General features: G+C 33.6%; 1 protein-coding gene across 4 annotated transcripts in view; it reads right to left on the bottom strand.

Moving 5' to 3' along the window:
* Nucleotides 1-26,384, bottom strand: part of Ptprc (protein tyrosine phosphatase receptor type C) — a 116,199-nt gene extending 89,815 nt beyond the window's left edge. For all 4 annotated transcript variants that reach the window (XM_046464787.1, XM_046464770.1, XM_046464780.1 and 1 more), the window contains exons 1-2: nucleotides 26,261-26,384; nucleotides 26,064-26,179 (exon numbers count right to left, since the gene is read on the bottom strand). In XM_046464787.1, coding sequence (XP_046320743.1) covers nucleotides 26,064-26,136 — 73 coding nt within the window. In that variant the 5' untranslated portion in view covers nucleotides 26,137-26,179; nucleotides 26,261-26,384. The remainder of the gene's footprint in view (nucleotides 1-26,063; nucleotides 26,180-26,260) is intronic.
* Nucleotides 26,385-26,930: the final 546 nt, after the last annotated feature.

A 26,930-nucleotide genomic window follows, 5' to 3' on the forward strand; every position in this document is an offset into this window, starting at 1 on the left:
ATAATAAATAGTGAAATGTCTTCCTCTATAAAAACTGAATTTATTAAATTGATATAAAGAGCTGAAGAATAGTCCCCAAATGCCTCCCTGGTACTATCTCCAATTCCATTCATATAAAAAGGATCTTTTCCAAAATGGGAGACCTAGATTTTTATGGTAGCCTCACCCCCATACCCACAAACAACACCAGCCTTAGGAGGAAAAAGATAAGCATTTTCTTTCGCTTATCATAAACCACTGTTGATATGTGAGTTACCCGAAGTTCAAAAAGAAAGAACTATTCAAAAATTTGTTCCAGTGCTACAGGAATATAGGCCTGTGGGCCAGGGCACCAGCAGAATAAGCCTTTGACCGGCAATCAGGCAACAATCAGGGTTATAATAGCCTCAGAGAGATTTTGTATTTTTCCCAAAGCGCCTGTCCCAGAGTTTTATGCACTTGTCTGATGGAGACATCTGAAATGAAGATGAAAGTGGTTCCTGACATATTTGGGTTACAAGTTTCCAGATTTTCAAAAAACATTCACTAATATTAAAGGCCACTTTTTGTCATCAAGTAACATGACTATTTTTAAAATGTCTTTTTTTTAAATGACCATTAAAAAATATTAGTTGACAAAGAAGAAAAATCAGTTCTGCTTTCTACTGGGAAGCCCACAGCAGTGTCTGCCTTGGGCCCTGATGAGATAATTGGAAACTTTCAGGGTCATGTCACACTCTCTGCAGTGTCTTCTCAGGATAGGTAGTGACTTAGTTTTTCTCACCCACAGAATCTCTACTCTTCTTGCTACCCAAATAATCTCTACTGCTGTCAAGACACTTGGCAATTATGGCTGAATTCATCAAGCAGCCATTTCAAACAGTTATTTCCCATCTTTGTATAGTTCCCTTTAATATGTGGGAAGATATTCTGTTCCTTATTTCTCATAGCTAACCACAGACATGAAATGAAAATCCACACTCCCCTCAAGTGTGTGTATATATATATGTATATGTATATATATATATATATATATATATATATATATATATACATATACATATATATACATATATATACACATATATATTTATAGTCTTATATGAACATATAAAAACTACTGTAAAGTCCTATACTACTGTAGAAACTACCTAAAGTAATATGATTTAACTAGTCCCTTGCATATTCTAATTATTTAATATACTTTCCCCTAAATGACCTAAGGCATGTGGAGTGTAAAATATATATAATTTGGACACACTGAATATGTTTATTGTGAATTTTGATATAGAAAAATTTCTGCTGCTTGTGTTCTTGATATCTGTTGGTACACAGGTAATGTGACCTCATATGTAAAGGATAAAAAAGAATACAAAGAACATTAGCAAAAAAATAATCATAATACTTGTTAACATGTACTTAATGATTTTTATGTGCCAATCATTTATTCTTTAGTATCTCTGAGGAAACGGAGGCACAGAGAGATTAGTCAACTTTTCCAAAGAAGCACACTCAGTGGTATATATGGGATTTAAATCCAGGAAGTCCAGTTAATTAACTGCACTCTTTACCACTGCAAAATGACCTTGCATAACGATGTCACCTATTATGGCCATAAGACCAGCTCTGGATAGGGGAGGCCATGTCTCTCACATCCACGTCAGGATTTTGTTCATAAGACCAAGCCTCTAACTGAAGTCTCCTTCCACTACTTCCTGAAATTCACCAGTACCTCAAATTATTCAAACCCAGGATTGCCTCTTTCTATTTCCACAAATCCAACTGTGCCCCTTTACACTTTACAAGAAGTTTAAAGCTTATTTAATTAGATCAAGGAATTGTATAGCTAAAAGTACTCCTGAGAATTCTATTATTTTTCTAAACAGATAAAAAGTTAAAGACCATTATTATTCTAATTGTTACTGCTACCAGCTTGATTTCTTTTTGTTAATGGACTGAAAAGAATGAAATTGAGCAAGGTATAGAGGAAGCAGGTGCACACAGCAGGACTCAGGTCCAGGGATTTCAGAATTACATAGAAGAAGTCATCACAAGTTCAGTCCTGCCTGTAGTGCAATTGTGTCAGGAGAGGGTCTCTTTTCATCTGTGGGGTGGTCATGGGCTTAAGAATGTGTCATATTTCGTAGGAGCACAGACCCGGGAAGCAGGACACAGGTGCTCCATCTCTGCCTGGACTGTAGTCCTTGCTCTGGTGTGGGGCCATGCTAATTCAGGCCCTTCCTTCTACGTGTGTAGAATGGACTCTCTGGACATGTGGCACAGTTACTGCTAAAGGGAATGGTGGGTCCAGATTGAGGGCCTGATAGGAGGCCCTCAAGGTCAAAGGAGAAAACCTAATTTATAAAATGCTATAAAAACATTGGGATGTGAAGTTACAGCAGCAGACACGTTAGAAGAACAGAAAAATAACTGTCAACTAACTGAGAATATCTGCAGTATGTGTAATGCTGTCCTAAAAGCAGAGATAGAAAATGAATTAGTATGGATAAAGTCCTGTTATAACATTTCAGCTTAAAATTATAAATATATTAATATCTATATTTATACTCATATGAGCCCACACACATATAAACAGAGCTCCCAGAAAAATCCTATTCAAAATGACACTGGAATCGAGTTGTTTGAGATAAAATTTTGATTTTGTCTTCTGTTGGTTATGTAAACTCAAAACAAAGTTTCTAATTTCTCTGAGCTAAATAATATTTAAAAAATGAGGGGCTGCGGTTGTTGCTCAGTGGTGGAGCACTTGCCTCACATGTGTGAGGTACTGAGTTCCATCCTTAGCACCACATAAAGATAAATAAAATAAAAAATAAAGTTATTGTGTCCATCTACATCTAAAGAAAATTTTTTTAAAAAATAAGAACATAAAACCTAATATAAAAATAGATGAGAAAATTAACACATATATTAACATATACATCTAGCATATTAAGTGATTAATATTATCAGTTATTTTAGGTATTATTTTTTATAATCAGTATTATTGTTAAAAATCGTCAACACAGTATGGCAGAATCACATTGCCTAATACTGGTTTTGTTGACTCTGAGATTGCAGGTGTACCACACAAAAATTGCAAAAGAATGAAATCCTGTCATTTGCAACAGCATGGATGAACCCAGAGGACATTATGTTAAGTGATATAAACTAGGCACAAAAATACACATGGTACACGATCTTGCTTGTATGTAGAATCTAAAAAAGTTGATCACATAGAAGCAAGAGTAGAATAGTGGTTACTAGAAACCAGGGCAGAGTAGGGAGGCTGGAGAGAGGCAGGGAACAGGCTGGTCCACAGGGACAGAGTTACAGATAGATGGGAGGTCTAAGTGCTAGCGTTCTCTTGTACAGTAGTGACTATAACTAATAAGAATGTGTTGTAAATTCCAAAATAGCTAGAAGAGGTCAATGAATGTTCTCAACACAAAGAAGTGATAAATGTATGAGTTGATGAATATGCTAGTTATACTCACTTCATACAATTATTATGTGTCAAAGAATAGTCAACCTGTTGGACATGGTAACTTCCCAATCGTCACTTTTTGAAAGACATATATTAGTTGATTCCAGGTACCAGGTCTCTCAAGTACTATGTCCAGTGCAGAGTAACACATATTAAAAAAAGAACTGAAACCCAAGAGTATTCAAAGGAAGCTGACCTGGGGACACAAGTGAAGAGGGGTACAAGACAGCATACTTAAAAGTTATTTTCCTTTTACTCTCTAATTCTCTCATTATTGGAAAATAAATAGTTTCTGAGAACTATATGGCAACAAAAAGAATATAAAAGCAAACATAAGAATCTAGCTTTTTTTAAGATATACATTAAAGAGATTTGTAAAAATGTAAAACAGTGCCACCATTTCTATTAAGTCTTTGCTTTATAGTATGCAGTTTTTAAAATTTTTTGTTGGGGCTAGAGGGGTGAGTTACCAGGGTTTGAACTCAGGGACACTCAACAACTGAACCACATCCCCAGCCCTATTTTGTATTTTATTTAGAAACAGGGTCTCACTGAGTTGCTTAGCACCTCACTTTTGCTGAGGCTCACTTTGAACTCACCATCCTCCTGACTCAGCTTCCCAAGCCGCTGGGATTACATGTGCATGTCACCCTGCCAAGTTAGTATGCAGTTTTCTTTCATATAATATTATTTATCTTAGCACTTACTGAATTTATTCTTATTGTTAAATTGAGAATAAATAAATATTTTAGAATTCACTATTCTTTAGTGGTAAATATACATATGAGCAACATAAAGAAAAGTTCTTCATAGTCCATAATTGAGTTTAAGAAAGAAGTTTATGTATAGGAATGTTTAAAAAGGAGTCTTGAGACTAATTTGAGGACCACAGGTTTAGTCTTAGTGTAGAAGATTTTGAAACCTCGGATTTCAAGAAATTTGAGCAGTTCAAGATTAAAATGGGCTTTCCTTTAAATAAAATAATCTTTAGAAAATATTTTATGTGGATGTGTGGATAAAGGGATACGAACATTGAACTCCAAGGTTTCTTTTAACTCAAAGATTGTGCAACTCCATTGTGAAAGGAATTGAAATGGGGACTTACCAAAACTGCTGTTCTCAAAGGCTTGGTGTGAAAGTTAGCAGGTAGGTGTGTGTGGTTGGGGGTGGAAGTCTGAGGGGGAAGGAGAAGGTGAAGAATCCCAGTGCAGCATAAGGGTACACTTTTGAGTCACTGTGTTCTGGTAGGTTCTTTGATGGGCAGGGTTGTGAGGCTCAAGGGCTTACTGTCAAACACACCTAGGTTGCATACTGGATTCTCTTCCTGGAATGATGGAAGCTAGTGTCCATTGCAAGTGTCCTCTGAGCACTGCAGAAACTAAATAGTTAAGATTTCTTTTTTTTTTTGAAGGATAATTCACAGCTGTACAAAGAATTCCTCTTTAGACTATCACAGCTGATAATTTTGTAACCTCTATTTCTTGTTTTGCTATTACTTTTGCCTCTCTCTCTCTCTCTCTCTCTCTCTCTATATATATATATATATATATATATATAGATAGATAGATAGATAATTATATCTATATATATATCTATATATAGATTCATCTTTTATATAATTTCAAATCAAAATTTAAATACAACTGCACAAAATAAAAAATGTACAAATATTTTTTTCTGTGATATGCTCACAGAAGAGGAAATGTAAATGTTATATAAACATTAAAATTAGAAAAAATAAAACACTACCTCAGGCTGGGCATGTTAACTATGTAGCAGAGTGGTAGAGTGTGTGCTTAGCATGTATGAGGCCCTAGGTTTGGTCACCAACACTACACACACACATACACACACACACACACAGAGACAGAGAGAGAGAGAGAGAGAAACCCAACCTCAATAAAAATCAAATTAAATGCTAAATAATAAACTCAAGAATTAGTCCTACCTATAAAATAATAAGTTTGAAAATGATAAAGGTAAACTCTGACAAAAGCTTGTGAAAGGAAACTCACATTGCTAGAAAAAGCCCAGAGACAACAACTTTTCTGAAAGCTATTTGTCAGTCACTATGTACGAAGAAATCTAAAACGTTTCTAGTCTTTGAGACAAAAATTCTAGTTCTAGAAATCTATCTTAAAATATGGCCATGTATATATATGGAAAAAGGCTTCTGTATAATGGTATATGCATGTTAAGGAAAAACTACCAAAGTGTTCTTCATTGACTGCAAACTGATAGACTAGTTCTATAGAAGAATTAAGGAAAAAAAAAATCCTTCAGGGTTTGGTCATTGAACATATATGGCCAGTTTCCTCAGACAACCTCAACTAGCACGTCTCAGACTGAGCACAGGTCCTTGTTCCTCATTGGCGGAGGCCTGCACAAGTCCATGTGAGCAGGGGCCACTTGTCTCTTATCCACTGATTCATCTCCTGCTCACAGTCATACAGTGATTCTAACATATGTAGGATATTTACAGAAATATTCTCTTTTACAAAATAAGCAAAAAGAAAAGTCTTTTTTTTTACAAAATAAGCAAATAATTATTATGAAATGTGTCAATGGTGACAGGCAAAGGAACAAGGCAGAATCAAAACATGAACAAGTTGGTAACTCCTTCTTACAGACTTTGGCCCAGAAGTCTCCACCGGCCCATTCATCAGACTAGCAGTTGTCAGTTTATCAGTTACCAGTTTGCAACTTTAAAGAAATAAAAGCTTATATCTCAAAAAAAAAAAAAAAAAAACAAAACAGTGATTATACTTGAAATAATTTGCTCCTTAATTTTAAATTCATCATCAAGGTATCTTTTAAATATTTTCAAAAATCTTATCTGGAAAGAAAATGCTTTTTCTTATTTACCACTAAAATGAAGACTAGCAGCCAAAGCAAATATTCTCCACCTCCATGTAAGGGGCATCGGAAAGCTATTCAACCGGTTTCATGAAAAATACTTTTAAACTTTGTTACTCCAAAGAAAACGGAAATCCTTCTAAATCAGTAGGAAGAACCACCAGAAAACTCTGCTACTCTCTCTAAAAGTGAAGGTGACTGAACTATAATAATTTTCCAGAAATTAGCACAAAAACAAAAGCATGGTTACATCAAATACTGTCCTATACATGTATCATGTCATATTCCAGGTCAAAAATGTCAAAGCACTAACCATTTTTAGGGGATGACAGGAAGAGGAAAGCATGGAAGAAGCATAGAGAACTTGTTAATTTAATCTGTATAAAAGAAAAAAAAAAGCAAAAAGGATGCCCTAAATTTACCGCTTCACGAACAGATACTTTTCTCATTCAGTAGAGATAGATGGTAAGTCATGGAGAATATTCAAGAGCATCCATATTGCCCTGCTTCAAGGAATGAAAGTATTCATTGTATGTCTTTCAGGAGTATAATTATCAACAGTGTACATTGCCTTATTTTTTTCCCCTCCTTATGTAGACAGTAACATAATCAAATAATTGGTAAGGTCAATCAATGGATTGCCATACTTGCCATCAGAATAGCAGGCCTCAGTATCCGTTTATCTGTACAAAACAGGCTAAAATATTTCCACATAGCCAGCTTCTCTCAATGAGTTACAGGCATTCATTTTTTAATTCATTTCATGATTAATTCAACAAATAAATGAGTCAAGGCTACTCTAATGTGAGGCACTGGATATGCAAAAGTAAATCTCTCCCTTAGAAGAGTTTACAGTAGAAAGAAATTTAAAAAAAATAAGGAGAGGCATTGCATGGACACAGAACCAGAAGTTGATGTCCCCAAGGGCAGGGAGGAAGGCTACAGCATATATATATATATATATATATATATATATATATATGTCACACCTCTTCCCTAGAAAATGGGGGGTGATTTTTCAGTGTTTGGGTGCAGTTTAGCTTAACACATTCACTGAGCACCAAACATAATTAAACTACTTCTGTCCAATTATGGAGAAGATGCTACCACCACATATTTTTATGAGGTATTCAGGAAGCCAATGGCAACAAGAAACCTAGAAGAACTTGTGTTCATTCAGAAAAGGACAGGGACATTAAAAGATGAGGAGCAAACTGAGGACCTGCTGTGGAAAAGAAGCACTAAAATGGGCATTTAGCAAGTATGGGCTTTTCTAGACTTCTGGTATTTCCATTTGGGTGGAAATTGAGAAGAAAAAAAAAATACAGAGCAAAAATTTCTCATAATGTTTTGCAACTTCTCCTTCCGGTCTCAATTAGAACCCAGAAGTAGCAAGAGAGTTAAAAATGCAAACACCGTTTATTATGATTTTTTTCCCAACAAAATGGACTATACTTTATTTAGGTACTTTTAGGACTTCAGATGAATATCTATCTATAATGAATTTGCTTTTTTTAAGTAAGAAAACTGTTGAAATGATATCTCCATTGTTTGAATCCAATGGAAACAGAAAACAGTGTGGCCAATAAAAGTCAAATTTCTTTAATGAAAAAAAAAAATTCCAAAGCACCAGTAATCTGGTGACAATATTCAATACAGAAAAAATTATTTTCTCCATTAATGTATCATCTACGAGTAAACTTGGACAAATTTTCATTTTTTGAAAGACTGTCGACACTTGGATTAGTAGAAACAACCAGATAATTTTCTCTGCTCTAGGAACTGCATGTTTCGGATTATAGTACTAAGTTTGCTCTGCTCGAGGAAGGTGAATCAAAACATTTAGCATATGATTACACATACATACAATATGTATGAAAAGCTCTTGCGGGGCCGGAGGCACACTCATGTAATCCCAGTGAGCTTGAGAAACTGAGGCAGGAGATTTGCATTCAAAGTCAGCCTCAGCAAAAGCAAGGTGCTAAGCAATTTGGTGAGATCCTGTCTCTAAATAAAATACAAAACAGTGCTGGGGATGTGGCTCAGTGTTAGAGTGCCCCTGAGATCAATCTCTGGTAACCCCCACCCCCCCAAAAAAAAGATTCTTAATTCTATCCTATGTTGGAGTTTCAATGTTTTCTAACCAAACACAGTACTGCCATCTTAAGCAAAGTTGATTTTTTTTTCCCCTACTCTCATTTAATCTCCTAGTCTAAAGCTCTTTACTATTACTCCCCCATAGAAGTCTGCTTACTTTAACAATTTCTGGTCACAGGATGTGGCTGCCTCAGTTTTTATCTCCATCTGGCAGAACATAACCAAACTACCTACTTGAGCTCTCAGCTTCTACCTTGTAGCAACTAAACTTTCCTGTGTACCCTCTCCCTGACCCCACCTCCATGACATGCATTTCTTGTAAAAATGGAAGGTCAGTAAACTTCCTCAGAGGACTTGTGGCAATGTGTTAACAAAGGAATTGATCCAGTGCTGTGCAGTAGACACATGGTGTTAGCTCACTGATTTGGCATCAGTGGCCACACAAAAGTCTCTGGTGTATCTTGATAGCTCCTATAGTGTCCACTGTCCCTGAATGAGTCCTTCAACCTCCACTGGCAGCTGTCTAGATCCAGTAGGGATGGGGTGGGGGAATGGGGCAGAAGAAAAAAAGAAAGGGAAGCACAATACCTTTTAATTTAAAAACTAAATATAATAGATTCCTACTCTTTCCATATGCAAAGGATGACAAGACATCTGTCATTTTTTTTTTCACTCTGAAGGCTTTAATGTTCTGTCAGATCTTATCAGACACAACTGCCCTGCACAGCTGCCACAGGTAAAGGAACACCGGATAGTGAACACCCATGATTATAAGTGAGTTTCTATTTATCTTTGAAACGATGACCAAATTGCTGTTGTCTTTAATAGGGACAGATAATTCTTACATTTAAAAAAATGCCAGTTACAGTGAATATAGTTTATATATTTTAAACCATCTTAAACTTATAAAATAGTTTGTATTTTACTGTCACTAAACATTTCTCACCTGCAAATATTTTTTAGCACTTATATTAACTGTATATATTATATGAAGTGCCCTTTGGTCATTGTGTACCATAACCAACAAACTTCCTGGTGAATAACACTTAGGGGTTGATTTCTGAAGAAGTACACAGTGGCTAACCACTTAGTCTAGAACCACATTGCTTTACCACTGGAACAGCCCAAAGAAATTACAACTCCTTTAGTAGTTCTCTGTGAAGGTGGTTAACTTAGGCAGTTTTGTTCTCAGGACATTTGGCAAAGCCTGGAGATATTTTGAGGTGTCACAGATGGAGGGGGGGGGTGCAGCAGGATACCACTGCATCTAGTGTGTGAATGTTCCTAAGTGTCCTATGATGCATAGGACAGCCCCATTCTCCAGCTGAAATGCCAGTAGCTTCAAGATTGAGAAACTAGTCTAAGTCCTACATCTAATTGAAAAGGGAACTGAAGCTTGAAAAGGTCAAGTAACTTACTCAAAACTACCTATCAGAATTTAAATATGGTGAATAAATTAGTGGCAGATTTAAGATTCAAACTTATCATTTAATACCTAATTCAATATTTATTCCATTATTTCAGTCAATGTGTAAATATCTTATGTCAGAAGCATCCTGTACTGTTTCCTCATTTTTATTATAATAAAGGACAAGTCATTAAACATCATTGAGTTTCAGTTTTCTCATTTGTAAACCAGACAGTTGAACTAGATGATTTCTAAAGTCTATCTTTTTTTTCTCCGAAATTGTACTGTTGTGTAAACAACAATGATATATTCTTCAGTAGTTTCCAAATTTCCAAACTTTTTTCTGTTTAAACTTTTTCTTCAGGAGTCCTAGCCCAAGTAAAAGCAGGAAATATTGTGGTGAATTAAAAAAAAAAAAAACATTTTGTGAGCAATACTTGACTCTCACTAAATAGTAAAGAATATGAAATTCAGGTGTTATTTTAAATAGTAACATGAATAAAAGCCATGTCTTACTTTTTCTTGCACCCTGTGTACAAATTGACTTACTCTGATAATATTTATGCGATATAAAGATTTTTTAACATAAATTTAAAAATCAGTCATGTAAATAACAAAGTATTGTTACTAAATTAATTGAATGGGTTTGACAGATTCAGTCCATTGATATATTTCCTGAAATCAAAATTTCCTTAAGTATTCATGTATCTGTAATTCATTCTTAGTAATTCAACATGGACATGATGGGTGAACATTTATATTTTTCATTCTTTTCTATAAAAAATTTAAAATTCTATATTTTGTTGAAATATTATTGTTTTGCCTATATTAATGTGAATTTTGAGAAACTTTACATGATTTTCTCAAATTAGAGTGCATATTATTCTCTTATAATAAGAGGGCAAGGTTAAAAGAGATGAAGATCAATTGAAATGTATTTTGAGAAGAGGCACCAAGAAACCGAAGTTGCTTGTTATGTGCTGTATTTTGTCAAATGAAGAGTTAAATAGGTTAATTGCTACAATTTTGAAATAGGGAAGTAGATATAAAGAATATGTAGCGATCTTCTCTTCACTCAAAACAAAACTAGCACTTGTAATCCGTGCACATAAATTTTAGGTGTATCAAATGATCCCTAATTTTAAATACCTTTCATTACAAAATTAGAGAATAAAATCTTAGCTTCTGTTTTGTTGGTTCAATCTGCTAGCTACATTTATTTCAATTGGAGAAAAATAAATTCTTTTATTAATTAAAAAAATTACACAAAAGAATTTTAATCTAAACCATGTGCCATCATTATTGTTAACTCAGTACATTTTCACAACATTTTGATGGACCTTAAATCAATTAACACTATAAGGGAAAACATCTGTGGCCCTAATACATTTTAGGGTAGCTTTTAATATTGTTTTTATAAGGAATCTAAAATGAATTTAATTGAAAATGCCATAATTCATTGTGTGTTAAAACAGTAGATATTAAAATCAAGTCAATTTATTAACAAACATGAAGCATGTGTATCTGTAAGAGAGGATTATTAGAAAAGCCAGAGGAAGGAAATGTTTTGTTTCCCATCAAATCCAGATGTTTAGCCCATAAAATGGAGGGCTTGCTTAAAAGGAAGGTTATGGTACTGGAATCCTTAGGAAGTGAGACTTCTGAAAAAATTCATGGGCAAAATAGATTTTTAAATGAGTTATCATGGACTTTTGTTTAAAAATAATTAAAGTGATGTTTTCAGTATTAAATATGAAATGGAATAATGGACAAATTAAAATAAAAGGCACATTATTTTTCTAAAACACCTTTATGAAAATATTTTGTTCTAAAATATTTAGCAAAAATAAAGACCCATGATAAGTGTTTCCTTTTAGGCTTTGATAAAATACAAACTGGAGCCAATATTATACAAAATCATTGCTTTATGAGTTGCACTGATTTTTCTTTTTTCTTTATTCAGTTGCTCTCTAGCATACATATGTTTGAAAATAGATTAATTACAAAACAGGAGTCAACATTGATAATGGTCAGTCTACATTTCTATATTTTGATTTACAGAATAATATGTGAAAAAGTTTTTATTTTTAAATAAAATTTCAATTTTCATTCCAATTCTTAAAGTAAAAAAAACATAAGAAGCTAATTATAATAGCAATAACAGAATTTCTGCACTCCTTTATAGTTTTCCAAATGTTTAAATAATGTAACAAGCCCTCATATTATCCCATCTCATTACATTTTAAAAAATGCTTTCACATTCATTTTCTATAACGACCCTATACTAAGAAGCATAAACGTCAAATTTTAGTTTAGGAAAATATATTCTATTGCATATAACAAAAAAAAATCATTTGGAATTCTTTTTCTCTTCTTGGAAATTGACTAAGTTAGACGGGAAAACATGTTTAGTAAAATTGACATTAATAGAAAATAGCTTTAGTTTTACAGTGCTTCTGCAAAACAGAATGTGACAAAACTGGCACAAATTGCACATTTGACAACTAAAGGTATTTTTATTATTCTTATTTCTCCGCCTTTGAAGTACTTCTTATATTGTATCTGACTTGTTCCAATTCCAGAATTTTGAGGTTTCGCTCGCCTTTGATCTCTTCACTAGCCATTCCCAATACTTCTTTCATCCAAGACTTTCTAGCTGCCCTGAACATAACACCACTGTCTATTAGTAGAAAAGGGAAAATCTATTTCAAAGGCTTTGGTGATTTTCTCTTGTAGGTCACCCTGAAAGTATCTTTTTATCTTCCCCAGTGTGAGAACCTCCACCTTCTTGAATCTCTGGTGGACTCCTGGGTTCCATCTGTTTTAAAGTTGCCATTCAGCAAAGATCCATCACAGCTGTTTATATTTACATGAGGATCATTCCCCTTATATTTCAATGGGATGTTATTTCCTTCTTTTAAACATTTATCCTTGAAACAATGGGCCCAAAATAAAAAATAAAAATACACACTGATATTTGTCCACATAATTGAGCTAACACATCTGAAAACTGATTATTTAGGCTTACTAAGCTTTTATCTCGTTGCTATTTACAAACACAAGGTTTTTCTGCATTACACCTAATTATACTTTCAGATTCACAGTAGATAGTGCCTACATGCATGATTTCTATTTCTCACACACTAATATAGTATTTTCATTAAACTGGCATGTTTTCTCTCAATCTCTCCCTTTCCCCACACTCTCAATTTATTCTTTAAAATGTGGAGTAAGCAGTGGTGCTTAAATTGCTCCTTTATATTCATCTGAAAATTAAGCAGGGGCAGGAGGAGAAAACAATAAGACTTTCTCCTATGCAGACTGAGCCTTTCAATATGATTTCACTATTGAGATCACAGTAAACCACCAAACCATCTCGGCCCCATTTTCAATGTAAGCAAAACTACCACAATGCAAAACAAATACCAATAATATCTAGATCACTTGTTCTTTGAGTTTAAATATAATAGTTTCCCCTTTTAAAACTAATATCCAAGGGGCTGGGGATGTAACTCAGTGGCAGGGCACTTGCCTAGTATGCATAGAGCCCTGGGTTTTATCCTCAGCACTGAAATAAAACAAAAGTAATTAGAAGAAAAACTTGAAAAATGATGAAATAAAATAAAACTAATAGGAAAAGTCTATCCATATATTCATTTAGTAATCCCAAGAATTCAGGATTATTGTAGAAATAATTCTGAGGCTAAGGAGCACAGTGTCTCTCAAGCATCAGGCCCTCAGGGGCACTCAGTGTTACTCCCCTTTCTGATTTGTTCTTCCTCAATTCTAGTATTTAATATTAGAACAAAGAAAATCAAATATTACTATTTCCTCTTACAATATGATAGCCAGTAAATTTTACTAATATCTGGAAACAAAGGTAGCTATAACTAGAAATTGTAACAATTTGCAAACCTAAGCTAAACATGATAACATCTGTAAACTATTGAAAATACCTGGCACAAGGTAAGCATGACTTATTTTTTTTCTTTTTCTTTCTTTCTTTTTTTTTTTTTTTTTGGTACCAGGGATTGAACCCAGGGGCACTTAACCACTGAGCAACATCCCCAGCCCCCCCCCCTTTTTTTTTTTTTTTTTTGAGATAGGGTCTTACTAAATTGCTTAGGACCTTGCTAAATTGCTGAGGCTGGCCTTGAACTCTCTGATATGTCTGCCTCAGCCTCCCCAGCTGCTGGGATCACAGGTGTGCCCCACCATGCCCAGCCCTCAACTATTTTTCAGGTTACTTTAGTAGTTAATATAGATTACTAGTTAGTATTAAAACAAGTTGCTCTGAAATACAAATCTCTTTTAAGTAAACCTACCAAACTGATATCAAAAGACTTATTTCCATTTGTATGCTTTCTACTTATCAAGTATATTAGTTTCTACCTAATACCTGCTAAATCGATAACCAGTTGTTTTTCAAACTTCTTGAAGAAATGGGAGATTTAAAACTTGATTTATAAATAAGCCTTTTATATAACCAATTAACTCACACAGAAAGACTCCAACTTCTCCAAGCACTAGCTTAAGTAGTATTTTTTAACTATTTTTATCAATATACATCAAAACAAAATACAAGCCACTAAGCAACTCAACAGAGCATTATATTTTCAAGAAACTTTTCAGCTAAACTTCTAATTCATTAGCCTCCCAATGTATTTTGCAGTTTTTATTAAAATAAATTAGGTAAAGCCACAGCTTTCTTCTTTTTTAGCAACTATGCTTTGCAAGTGATGGTATATTAAAGATATATAATTCTTCTATATATTGTGACAAATTTCTTCATAATTATTTTTCCAGCAATGTTAAAGTAAATAGGGATATATGCCAATAGTTAGGAGGCTCACAGTCACTGTTCACCATTCAGACAAGACATTTATTTGGAAATTTATATGAAATTTTCCTGACTTTTTAGTATATACCACTAAGAGTGCTAGGCCCTCTACCCTCATGGACTCTTCTTTTAACATTCAAAGCAAAATGTATTTCATTTTTCCCCACTGGCTAGCCTGTCTTATTTTGTCCTCCTATTTCTTCTTCTCAATCCTTCCAATTATGGAGTGCCCCAGAGGATTCAGAATTACGCCCTCTGCTCTTGTCTATCAAAATATTTCCTCACATGGTCCCATTCAGTCCTTTAGCTTTAAATTCCACAATGACTGGCAAATTTACTGGGTTCTTACCCAGTTCAATAACTCATGGGGAAAAAGAAACCATTTTCTATAAAGTCTTTGTCCTTTCATGCAGCTATTTTCTTCATTCTAAGTTAATCTGTCCTTTTTGTTCCACCTCCACTGCCAACATTTAGTCCAGTAGTCGAGATCACCATCCCCTATCTCCCTCTTCCTGATTCAATTGGCTCCAGGAGTTGATTTAAACCCAATATATATTCTCTTTATAGCAGCCAGAGTTATGTCTTTATCATGAAAATCTGATCAAGTCATTCTCACAAATTCAAAATGGCTTCATCTCATACTTAGGATGAAATCCAGATTCTTTGCGTTTTCAACAAGGAGCTATAGATCTGATTCCTATTTGTCGTTCTAGGCTCAATATTAAACGTTAAGTCTTTCCTCACCATGCCACAGGCAGCTGACTTTTCTGTGTCTAGAACTTGCCAATTTTCAGCTTTGGCCACATGGCCTTGGCACCTGGCATTTCCACTCACATAGATCTCCATGTTCTTGTCTAACCATCACATGACTCAATGACACATCTTCAAAGAAATCTTTGATCAGTCTGTTTCAAGAAGCATTCACCCATGAATCTGGCCTATCACTATCATATCAGACTGCTTAATTTTCTTTACACCACTCAATTGAAATTTTCTCAATTATCTATTTCTTTTCCGGTTTGTTATCCCCCCTTGCTAGGATGTAAGTTCCATGAGAGTGGGTATCTTCTCCGTTTTATTTGTGACTGTGTCAGCATTGAGAACAGTTTCTGTTACATAGGAGGAACTCTGTGAACAACTGTAGAATCAGTAAACAAATCATCTCAATTACTATTATATCTGAAGAAACTGAGGCTTAAAGGGTGAATTTTTGCAATCTTTCATGATTAGCAGGTTCAGACTGGAATCTAGACAAGATTTCAAACAATGACTTCTGAAGTTTTTTAAAAGTAGAGCTTGGCTGAGTCCAAAGTCTGCATCATCATCATCTAATTTGCTTTCATCAGCTTCCTGGCCCTTTTCTTTTCCTTATCTACATCCCCAGTATCACTTCCTATCAGAGACAAACTCTGAACTGATAATCTGTGCTTCACTGCTTTCTTTAGCTATTATATATTTTGATCATATCTATAGTATCAATAAGTAGATTTATGGTGTAAAAACATGTATGGATGATTGAAAAGTAGAAATACTTGGGGTTGATTAGCTCTGATTTTAGAAAAAAAAAAGATATATTTGGAAAACTAAATCTAAGAAATCAAAGTAAATTATTTGTCCTAAATTATCTGATTAGCAGATCATATTTATCATCTTGATCAATTAACAAACATATTTTTTCTTTTTGCTCCCTAGAGTTACTAAATCAAACTTGTCTCTGTAATAGAAAACTATAAGAGAGCTCTACCTGATTCATTTAATGTATCTTTTGGATGACTCTGAAAAGATTTTTTGGTGTCTACACTTCCTGGAATAAGATGAGAACTTCATGTGTTTTCCATGATCAAAGTGTTCAACAAAGGTCAAGTTACTTCCCTTGTACTTCAAAACAAAAATTTAGATACATTGGTGAATTATTCAATGGCTTTCACTTTATGTAATATCAAAAAACAATTAAGAAGGGGAAAATCCATTCTTTCCATTGTATCACTCACCTCAAGGCAAACTCAGTCCTATACTTCATTATCCCCTTTTTCAAGATAATAGTTAACATATTATTTTTGCATTATTTGTGTGGCATCAGCAATCACGGTAAAGATAATTAAAAAGCAAAGATATATTTTCGTTTTTTCCAAGAGACATAATCTCAAATGAATTTTTTTCTTGCCAAAAATATGGAAGAGGCTCCGTGTACAAAGATTCAAGTAGCTAAATCCAATGGATGGGACTTAAATGCATATTTCACACAAATGAATAACTGCCCTCCAGTCCTGCTGTGCTTTACCCACCGACATAGTCACGTCTGCAATTACTTTATTATCAAGCTAAACACACAACACTGATTAACTCAATGGAAAAAAGCAAGGCCTAGAATGAGATAGACCTAGGTTAAAAATTCCATCTCCCATCCCACCCAGCCCTGATTTGTTTATGAACTGGTGACTTCAGAAATTTACTCTGAAAGAACATCAAAAAGCTAAGGATGTGTTGGTTTAGTGTATATGGATGTATGTTTCTACCTTTTCTCTCCATATACATATTTTATTTCCACTATAAATCACAAAACTAATGAAAGGAATTAGGTCCACTTTCTAGTCCCTTATTGCATCCACCATTTTTAAAAAAATAAATATTGAATAATAATCTACACAACTCAGTGGCAACTGCAGAACTCTAATTGAAGAGTTTGCAGAGAAAATCTAGTCAGATCAGGGACCTGGAGGTAGTCTTACTAATTACACATAGATTTTAAGAGAGTGATTTTTAGTTATAATTTATAAATGACTACCAATACCAATAATCATATGTAGCAAAGAACATTATTACTACTTTGACAAGCAAGCTTTGGGGTGCTAATGGAGACCTTGGAAGTCAAAACTTCATTTCTAAGCAGCCACTGCCATAAATAGATTGCAGACTACATGAGAATGGGCACAGGAAGTGGTATTCCCAACAAGCAGCACAGAGAAAGCATGCATCAAATAGTTGTTCCTCAGAAGAATTAATGAAGTAATGAATAAATGAATAGATTTGGTTGTCCTGGTCAAATGAGATATTAAGAAAGTTTTTAGGTCTTGAGTACTGGTAGTCTGTGAGATTTTCACTTGCCAATTTATTTATTTCTGTATTTCTTCAATTGTCTAGAATAATCATGATTTTCCTAGAAAAAATTGGACATGCAATTTTATACATAGCATGTGATCAAAAGAAAAGAGGGAAAAAAACAAATGACAGCAAAAACTTTATGCAATTTCTTCCATCTTTTATTCCTAAAATTTTGCAAATTTTCTACCATATAGAAAAATTCACCTGGAACAATTCACTTAAATAATGGCAACAACAAATGGACAGAATTAAAATCATTCATATGGATCATTAAATGCTTCCTACATACAGAGATGGGTTGATCACACTCACAGACCATCTGTGCATTCAGAAAAAAAAAGTGTCAGGAACCTGCAGACACTTGTAAATAAGCAAAAACCCAGTGACAAACTACATGAGTTCACCAGTCATTGTGAGAGCCAAGAACAGAACACTCCAAGAGGGGCTAGGGGTGTGGCTCAGTGGTAGAGTGCTTGCCTTAGCATGTGTGAGGCACTGGGTTCAATTCTCAGCATCACATATAAATAAATAAAGTCCATCAACATATATATATATATATATATATATATATATATATATAGATATATATATAATATATGTATATATAGATATAAATATATATATTATATATATATATATAAAACACTCCAAGAGGAGTGTTATTCACAGACCATCACAGCAGCAGGACATCTACCCAGGGTAAGGGATGTAGTGTGACTGTTGATAGTGTGGCTGCCCCAGAAGGCAGGCATGATTTTCTAGCTAAATTTTGAAGTGGAATTATAATTTACTCAATTGGAGGAAAAAAAAAGATATCCAAGGAATTAAAAGTAGCATGGCCAATGGTTTGAAGACAGGAAACTATTGTATTTTGGGGAAAATGAAAGTTACAACAATAGTATATAGCATATGTCACAAAGCAGCTACAGAAAAAGCTAGAGAAATCTAGAGGGATTCAAATATCAAATAGAACTGCAAGTACAATGCTAATTGTTTTTGTCTTTACTAGTACATGAAGATAGGATGATGTGATACTTTCCTACCCACCGTTTTACACTGAGGACACTTAAACTTACCATGTTAATATTTTTTTAACTTTTTGCTCCATGAATAAGAAGTTAGTACCAAGTTAGTAAACTAATCAGAATATACTACAAATGAGTGAGAATTAAACTTAATTCTATAGTGCAGTTCCAGAGATGTTTCTAAACTTTCCAATGGCTACCTATGGAATAATCAAAACTATTAAAATCTCAACATCAATCCAACTGAAAGTGTTCTCAATCTCAATATAAATGCTACTGATGGAAATATCAACATAACCTAAATTGGAGAATGGTTAATGCTTCCCAATGTAAGTTTGAGAAAAATGAAAAATTAGATTTTGTTTTAGGTAAAAATGAATTGCAAAAATAAAACAAAATAAATATCGGTTGCTAAAACAGCACACAGGAAATCTTTCTATCTAAATAAAGGAACTAAACCATTTTTAAAAATTTCAGAGATTTATTATTTGACAAGTAAAATTATAATTAGTAAACTAATGACAATAAGGTAAAATACTATAAGTATAATTTGATGTGGATAAAACTGATTCATGAATTTAATAGTACATGTAATTGAAAAAAACTTAAATGAAAGTGATACTATTGAATTCAGTAAAGCAAACATGAAAATTTAAAAATTGGAAATAATTTACTTAAGCTACATAGAAATAATTAATTTGGTTTAATGGAGGTCTCTTTTTCTGAAACTCAAGAAAAATTCCTATTGGTATATTCTAATGAAGTGTTTATTTTCATTTAAAAGTTGGGGAGCATGGGAGTAATAGATGAATTCTAGGTCAGGGGAAGGGAGGGGGTAGGAGGTTAGCAAGGATGGTGGAAATTGATGGACATCATTATCCAAAGTACATGTATGAAGACACGAATTGGTGTTGACATACTTTATATATAACCAGAGATTTGAAAAATTGTGCTGTATATGTGTAATAAAAATTTTAATGCATTCCACTGTCATTTATTTTTTTTAAAAAAATCAATAAAAAATAAATAAATAAAAGTTGAGTCAAACATCCCTGGTGTCAAAATCATGGGGTCATAACATTCTCTACCCAATTAGGGAGTAACTAAAGAAAGGATGCACAAATATGACATTTTTATCCTTTTACAGGATTATTCTGTACTTGCAAGGATGGGCCCAGTAAGAACTGAAGGAAAAAATATTTTCAGGCTATTGTTATAATAGGAAATGGTAACGAATTCCTAGTGAAGAATGTAGAAGGCATGGAGTTTATAGAATCTTTAGAATATAGAATCTAGAGTAGCCTGAAAAATCTCTGAAAAGGGGGATGCAAAGGTAAAAGAAATCAAAGTCTATGAAGATTTATTCCTCTATCCCTCAACTTTAAACTGACCCTTTATGTCCTCTTAGTGCTTCAAATTAAATGATAATTGTAATCACACTTCAGTGTTCAATAGCTATGTGCCTTGATTTCATGGGATTACATGAATGAATGTATCACCTTACAGGGAGTAGCTCATAGTTTTCAAAGTGTCTTCACAAATATTATTACTGTGAATGCTTACAACAACTTAAGGATAAGGAAACTATTTCAAAGAGGGAAAATGATTTGGATCAAAATTATATAATTCTTAGAGTTAAATTTCTAAAATATTTCTTACTTCAAAGCCATGGTATTGCCCAACATGAAATGATTCCTGCCTTGTTTCCTATTATGCTGAATATTTTTCCTTTCTTTGTAAACAAATTACTAGTTTTTATTTAAGTGGGGATTTATAAAATAGAGTGACCACCCTTTACTGTCATATCATTTTGATATCATCTCTTAACATCATTGTTATTTATATAGGTTTCTCTAAACTATTTTCTGGAATATTGGGACAAACATTTCCAAGTTAAAATGTAGAGAATTTCTTTTTGTCTATCAGTGGTTTTTATTAAAGTTTCACTTTGCCACTGTCCATGGGTGTGATGCTAGGGTGACCCTCAGCTCTTGACTCCAGCCAATGATAACAGATCACTATTTCGAGGGCTGATCTTTTCCTTCATGTTGCTAAAATTTTAATGAAAAGTAATTTTTTAAAATATATTAGTGGTGATCATTTTCCCTTGAATATCATTGCATTGTAATTATAATATAATCATAAATCAATATAAATAAGTTATACTGCATTTTCAGTAAAGCAGTTTTTTCATTTCAAATACTTGTCTCATTTTTAGCAGGAAATGAATGTCTTAAACGTGTATAGATAAGCACCATAGAAATATGTTAACTTTTGTTTGAACTTGGGTCTGTAGTAAGGACTCCAAAAACACTTTAAAAACTTCGTTGATTATCTTTGTAGAAGTGAATCCATTGAAAGTACTGTGAATGGACACAGTAGATGCCTATTTATTTTGCTAACCTTGACTTTGTGTATTTTTGTTTGTCCTATAAGAAAGAGTAGAAAAGTTTTGATATCTTCCTTTATTCTATCTTGATTGTTTTGTGATTCCCAAACATATGATTTTCTGCATACAACTGTCATTCCTAGGCTTTTTGACAGACAGAATTTGAAATAATACATTGACATATGTAAACTGGAATGTAGATTAAAGTTTTTAGATAATTATTAGATATTTTCTAATCTAAATGTTGGTTAGGGCTGTGTATGCAAAATCCAGTGATTACTATAATTGCTTCTTTATCTTTCATATATGTGTGTTATATATGTAGAAGTAGACATCATATATGACTATATCATATATTACTAAATAAATAACCTTCTGTATTTCATTTTTTCCCTTTCTCACTGTCCAGACTGCTCTCTTTCCATATGTAAAAGTCATATATATCACTAATCCTCTGGTAATAGCAACTGCTGTGAAACAAGGCATCTAGTACTGACAAAGATGTTTACTCTAAACTGAGTTTAAACAGAAGTTAAATTTTGATTCCATTTTTTCCTGCATAAATAATCTCATAATGTTATGAAGACTGTCTAGGGTAATGAAAAATTTCTCTGTACCCCACTGAGTTAATACATTCTGTTCTGAACATGCGCCTTTGTCTTCATTAACACTGTGTGCTCACCAACAAAATGCAGCATCCTCACTATAAATCTCAGGATTTTACCACAGACTGAAGTTCACACTATCTCACTGTCTAGTCCTCAAACTCTCCATGTTCACACATCTTTATCTGCCCTTGAAAACAGTCCCAGTGAACTAGTATCAGTGTCCCACCAACATGTGCAAGAACTGGCCTTGACTGTACTGTCCTGTCACATGAGCTCACGTGAGTGCTTCTGTCTCCACTCCCTCCTTTTCTTCTTATGGGAACCTACATTTGAATAATGATGCTGACCTACCCTATGACATTAGCAAAAATGTCCAAAGAGCAGTGGAAGAAAATTTAGGAACATTCCAAACTATGGATTTTAAAGAAGCCAGGGAGACCTCTCCAGACAAGAAGTGAGACAAGTAGATGAAACAAGGAAATACCAAAAAAAAAAAAAAAAAAGGCAAAAGCCACCCTTCTACTTGATTCTTCAATTTTTTTTTTCTGCTCACATTCTCTTTCGACCACCCTCTCTAAGATTTGTCTTCCTCTTCTTCTTGACTATAATCTATAAATTTATTAAGAAAATTCACTACTTACTCAGTATCTGGTGAGAAATCAGGTATAGAATATATGAAGAAGCTTAAGATATCGTTTCTGCATTTACATAGGTTATAATGGCAATGAATCCACAGAGGGACATATCAACACCATCATCACAACCGTTAAAACAGTACTTGAAAAATGCCAAGGAAAGGTAGTAAAAGGACCCACTTTTGGTGGAGATATTTCGTGGCAAGAGTGACAAAAGAGAATGTCAGAGAGGAGATGGGACTTGCACAGGGCGAAAGAGGCCTTGAGTGTGGAAGAACTGCTTATTCTCTTTCAATCCTTAGAAAGGGAAGGAAAGATCACCACCAGCTCCATGCCCCACTCTCAGCTTAATGGCACACCCAGTTGCTCTGCCTACAAGATTAGAAACTACACCATGAGAAAATATCTGAATTCCCCCCTTCTATTGTATTTTTAAGCTAAACAATGTACAGAAAAAGGATGAGACTGATTAAGGAACTATTATTTAAAAAAACAGAGGGATTAGGAAATTTTTACAGTATTACAGGTGAAAACTAATATAGCCATGGATTATGGTGATGGCAATGGAGAATTGGAATGAAGAAAAGATTTTAGAGATTACTCAAAAGCAAAATTTCAGGAGCGGAGAAGCATGTTAAATATTTGTATTTAGGAAAGGAGGTAGGTTTCATATTTCTACAGGAGTAATCCAGACATGGAGAAATAGGAGCACAATACATAGTAGATAACAGTAAACAACCCAGACTGTAGAAAGTGAGAATAATAACTGGCCAAGTTTATAGCACCCCAAAATTTAAAAGGCAGGTAAATATGGAGAAACAGTAGTTAGACTGAAGCCAGATACCAAATAGCACATATAACTCACATATATGAATATAGAACATAATTCACACAGGATATATTCGTATCTTTATGTAGGTATGTATATGAATAATGTAGCAATATTTGTGTTTTTACACTACTTATTTGTCACTGATGAAAAGATATAAGAAGAATAGGGAAATAACCTTGCTTAAGCTAACTACTCTGTTTCTGTGTTTAGTTATGTAGAGAAACTGAGTGAAAGGAGATACAGACCTCCAATTCCACTTTATCTTCCCTTAACAAATATCTAGCAATGATAAGAAAAGTTTTTAGTAGGGAAATATTTTTAAAAGATCACCTAAGCAATCTTATACACACCCCAGATTCTCTTAAGCTGCATTTAACACTTAATAGGATTGCTTATCAAATTCAATTAATAATTTGCATTGAATGTCTGTGATGTGCAAGATACAGGATGTGTTTGTGACATGAGATTTTTTTTTAACGTAGATGGAAAATGAAGAAATGAGACAATTGTTATGACTCATAACAAAACCTATAGCACATTTCACAAGGCATAATTCAAAGTACTCTTAACTGTTCTGTTCTGCCATGGAGAGGTAGAATTGCCTGGCATTATGACTTCATTATGGCCAGAGAACAGTCACCTCTACCTGTGCTGTCAAAATCATCATTCTTCCCTAGAATTATTTAGAAATTTTAAACAAGGATTTATTTTTCAATTGTCATGGCCTAGAGGTACAATGCAAGGAGAGTCAAAACTTTTGTGTAAAACTGATTCCAGCATTGTTCTTGCCTTGGCGAATCTTAACTTTGACCTTGTCCACAAGTGCATTTTAGATATTAAATAAAGCATCTGAATTGTGTGCATATTTATTCATTGATGTCTCATCTACATTTGACTATTTCTTTATACCTTTAGAACAAAAAGTGTAAATTTTGCTGTCCAATGTTTATTATTTCCTGTACACACTAAACCAATTATAACACATTTAAATAAAACAGAATTGTAGCTAATAAATAAAAATACAAAATTTAAACAATAACCTGCCAAATTATACATTGAGTCACAAAATATCTCTTGGAACTTAAAAGTATGCTAAACAAATTTGTAGACACAGGATTATATTAATACATGTTTTCCCCAAGTATTTATATACTCAATAAGACTCCCAATACTTTTTAGAAAAATGGTTGTTTTTAATATTAATGTGACAATTAAAGGTTAACTTGAATTTTTAAAATAGAACAACGTATATCTATCCATTTATAGTATAAATTATTTAGAAAATTTACTTTAAAGGTTTCCAGATTCTATTATACTTTTATTTTGATCATGAATTCAAAGATTTTCCTTATGATGAAAAACATTTTTAACAAACTGATTTGAATTCTTATGGTGAATTGATCTATGACCTACAAAATATTTCCATATTCCCTTATATTCATTTATAAATGCTTTATAACATTTTATGAGAGGGAATTTTTAGTGAAAATGTCCTCTGATTTATGAAAATACACATATATCATCTTATGAAATTACTGCTTTTTATAATTTGCTTTTGATTATAATAAAGAGACTTCACGGGGGTGGCAGTTTGGCAAGCATGTTTCATACTCCAAGAAATGCTGTACCTACAAAGATTTTTTTTTTAATCCAGCTTTACAATGAAAAAAAACTTAAACTTAAAGTACAGTGTTTTTCTTTCCACTGTCATTAGTTACTTAAAATATGAACTGATAATGTAACCCGATCAGGCTGCCCTGACTTTCAGGGGGAAGGAGAAAGGGGAAAAGCTCATAAAACAAGATTTTTTGAACATTTTTTTCATTTAAAAAAATGGTTGGAATTTCTACAAAGATGCCATTTTCAATGATGTTTTAATAATAACTTCCTACATCATAAGGAGAAATATTAAATATCTATTAGTCACATTTAATAATGAACCAAAATATATTCATGACCCAACTAAAAATCTTCCAGAAACACCCACTGGGTAGATCATAACTGTACAAAGATCTCAAGCTTAAATAGGGACCAAACACCCAATCCATTGAATTTTTCTGTAAGACATAGCATTTGCATGATTCTTAAAAATTTAAATACCTCTACCTCCTCAAGGCTAGGATGCCCAGGAAGGGCGGTGGCCCTATAAGAATGTCCAAAGCAAAAAATCATTAAAATTATTAGCAAGGAACTAAAGTTTGACTTAAAATGCATCCTGTGGTAAGAAGAAGCTGAAAGTCAATGTTTCATTAAATACCTAAGAGTATTTTTTGAACAATCATGTACCTATGTATTCAATAAAATATTTCAGACGTTTCAATAGTAATAAAATTTGAGGAAGCAAACTCCTGATCCGAAAATAGGGAGTGGCTTTCATGCAACCAAAGCCATTTTAGGATTTTTTAAAACAGTTCATTTTTTGCTAAAAAGAAAACCCATTTATTTTGTCATTAAACAATTCCTCAGACTTTCACCAACACGTGTTCACATCTCCGTGTGAGGGGTAAGTAGCAGGGTTGCTTTCACAATACCTCAATGGTTTGTAACTAAACAGATGCTATTTTTTTTTTGTTTAAGTTGTGATTCCCCCACACCAAATACATATACATTTTTAAACAGAAACAATATATTCTGTCACAAAACAAGCCGGATCTCCTGGAGCCACAACAATCTTGACCATTTTACAGCAGACTTATCACGTCCAGTCCCCAAAACACAATTTATTTTTAATATCTATTTCAAATAAATGTTTCTCCAAAAGAAAAGAAAAAACAATTAAGGAAATATGAATATTCTTGTACCTACCTGTAACAAACACTTGTGTGTCCAGAAAGGCAAAGCCAAATGCCAAAAGTTTAAGCCACATATACATGGTCATATCTGCAAATCAGCCGTGTCCCTAAGAAACAGCATGCGTCCCCCTGAAAGGCAAAGTAATGGTTATCTCTCTAAAAGATTTTCTCTGTAAACCTGAATCAAAAATAAAAGAAATGGATGCATACGCTTCACTGCTGTTTTATCAGACGGGGAGCAATTTCCTCCTCTGCTACCCCAAGAGCAAACCACTTGCCAGCTACATGGAGCTAGCAACTAGAGGGTGGTGATGTCAGATTCGGTTTTACTTACTTCTCCAAAAATACTGTAAAGGGACCTCTTTGCAGGAAGTTAAAAAAAAAAAATCTTTCAAAGTAAATGCAATGGCATTTTACTTCCTTTAAGTAGTTATACTAAGCTAGTAGGCCTTTTAAAAGATTATTCCCCTGCAAGAAAAATCTTCAACTATTCATACAGCAATTCTTTAGAATATACATTATAGTTTTCAACAATAGAAATCCTGTCAAAACAATAAATAATTTTTCTAACTAGGAGATGATAAAATTAAACTCAGTCTGGGTCTAACAGAGTGGGAGGTGATAAAATGATACAGTATCTGAAGTGAAGAAAAAGCATTGATTTATTTAGATGACCAAGTGAACGAATGAACTACCTATCTGGTTATTTTTGGCAACCAGTATCATTCACTATGTGGGCATTCAAGCTCCAGAAACATGACAGTTTTAGCACAGAACCCATTTCCTATGCAAAAGTACCTTCAGGGGGCTTAACAGTTTCCCCCAAAATCTTTACAAAATATGCTTGTGAGGCTAGGAATGGAATCAAAATGCCATTTCT

The sequence above is a fragment of the Marmota monax genome, unplaced genomic scaffold, assembly GCF_021218885.2.
Source record: "Marmota monax isolate L192 unplaced genomic scaffold, Marmota_monax_Labrador192_F-V1.1 WCK01_AAM20220418_F8-fsc00099, whole genome shotgun sequence".
Classification (NCBI taxonomy): Eukaryota; Metazoa; Chordata; class Mammalia; order Rodentia; family Sciuridae; genus Marmota; species Marmota monax.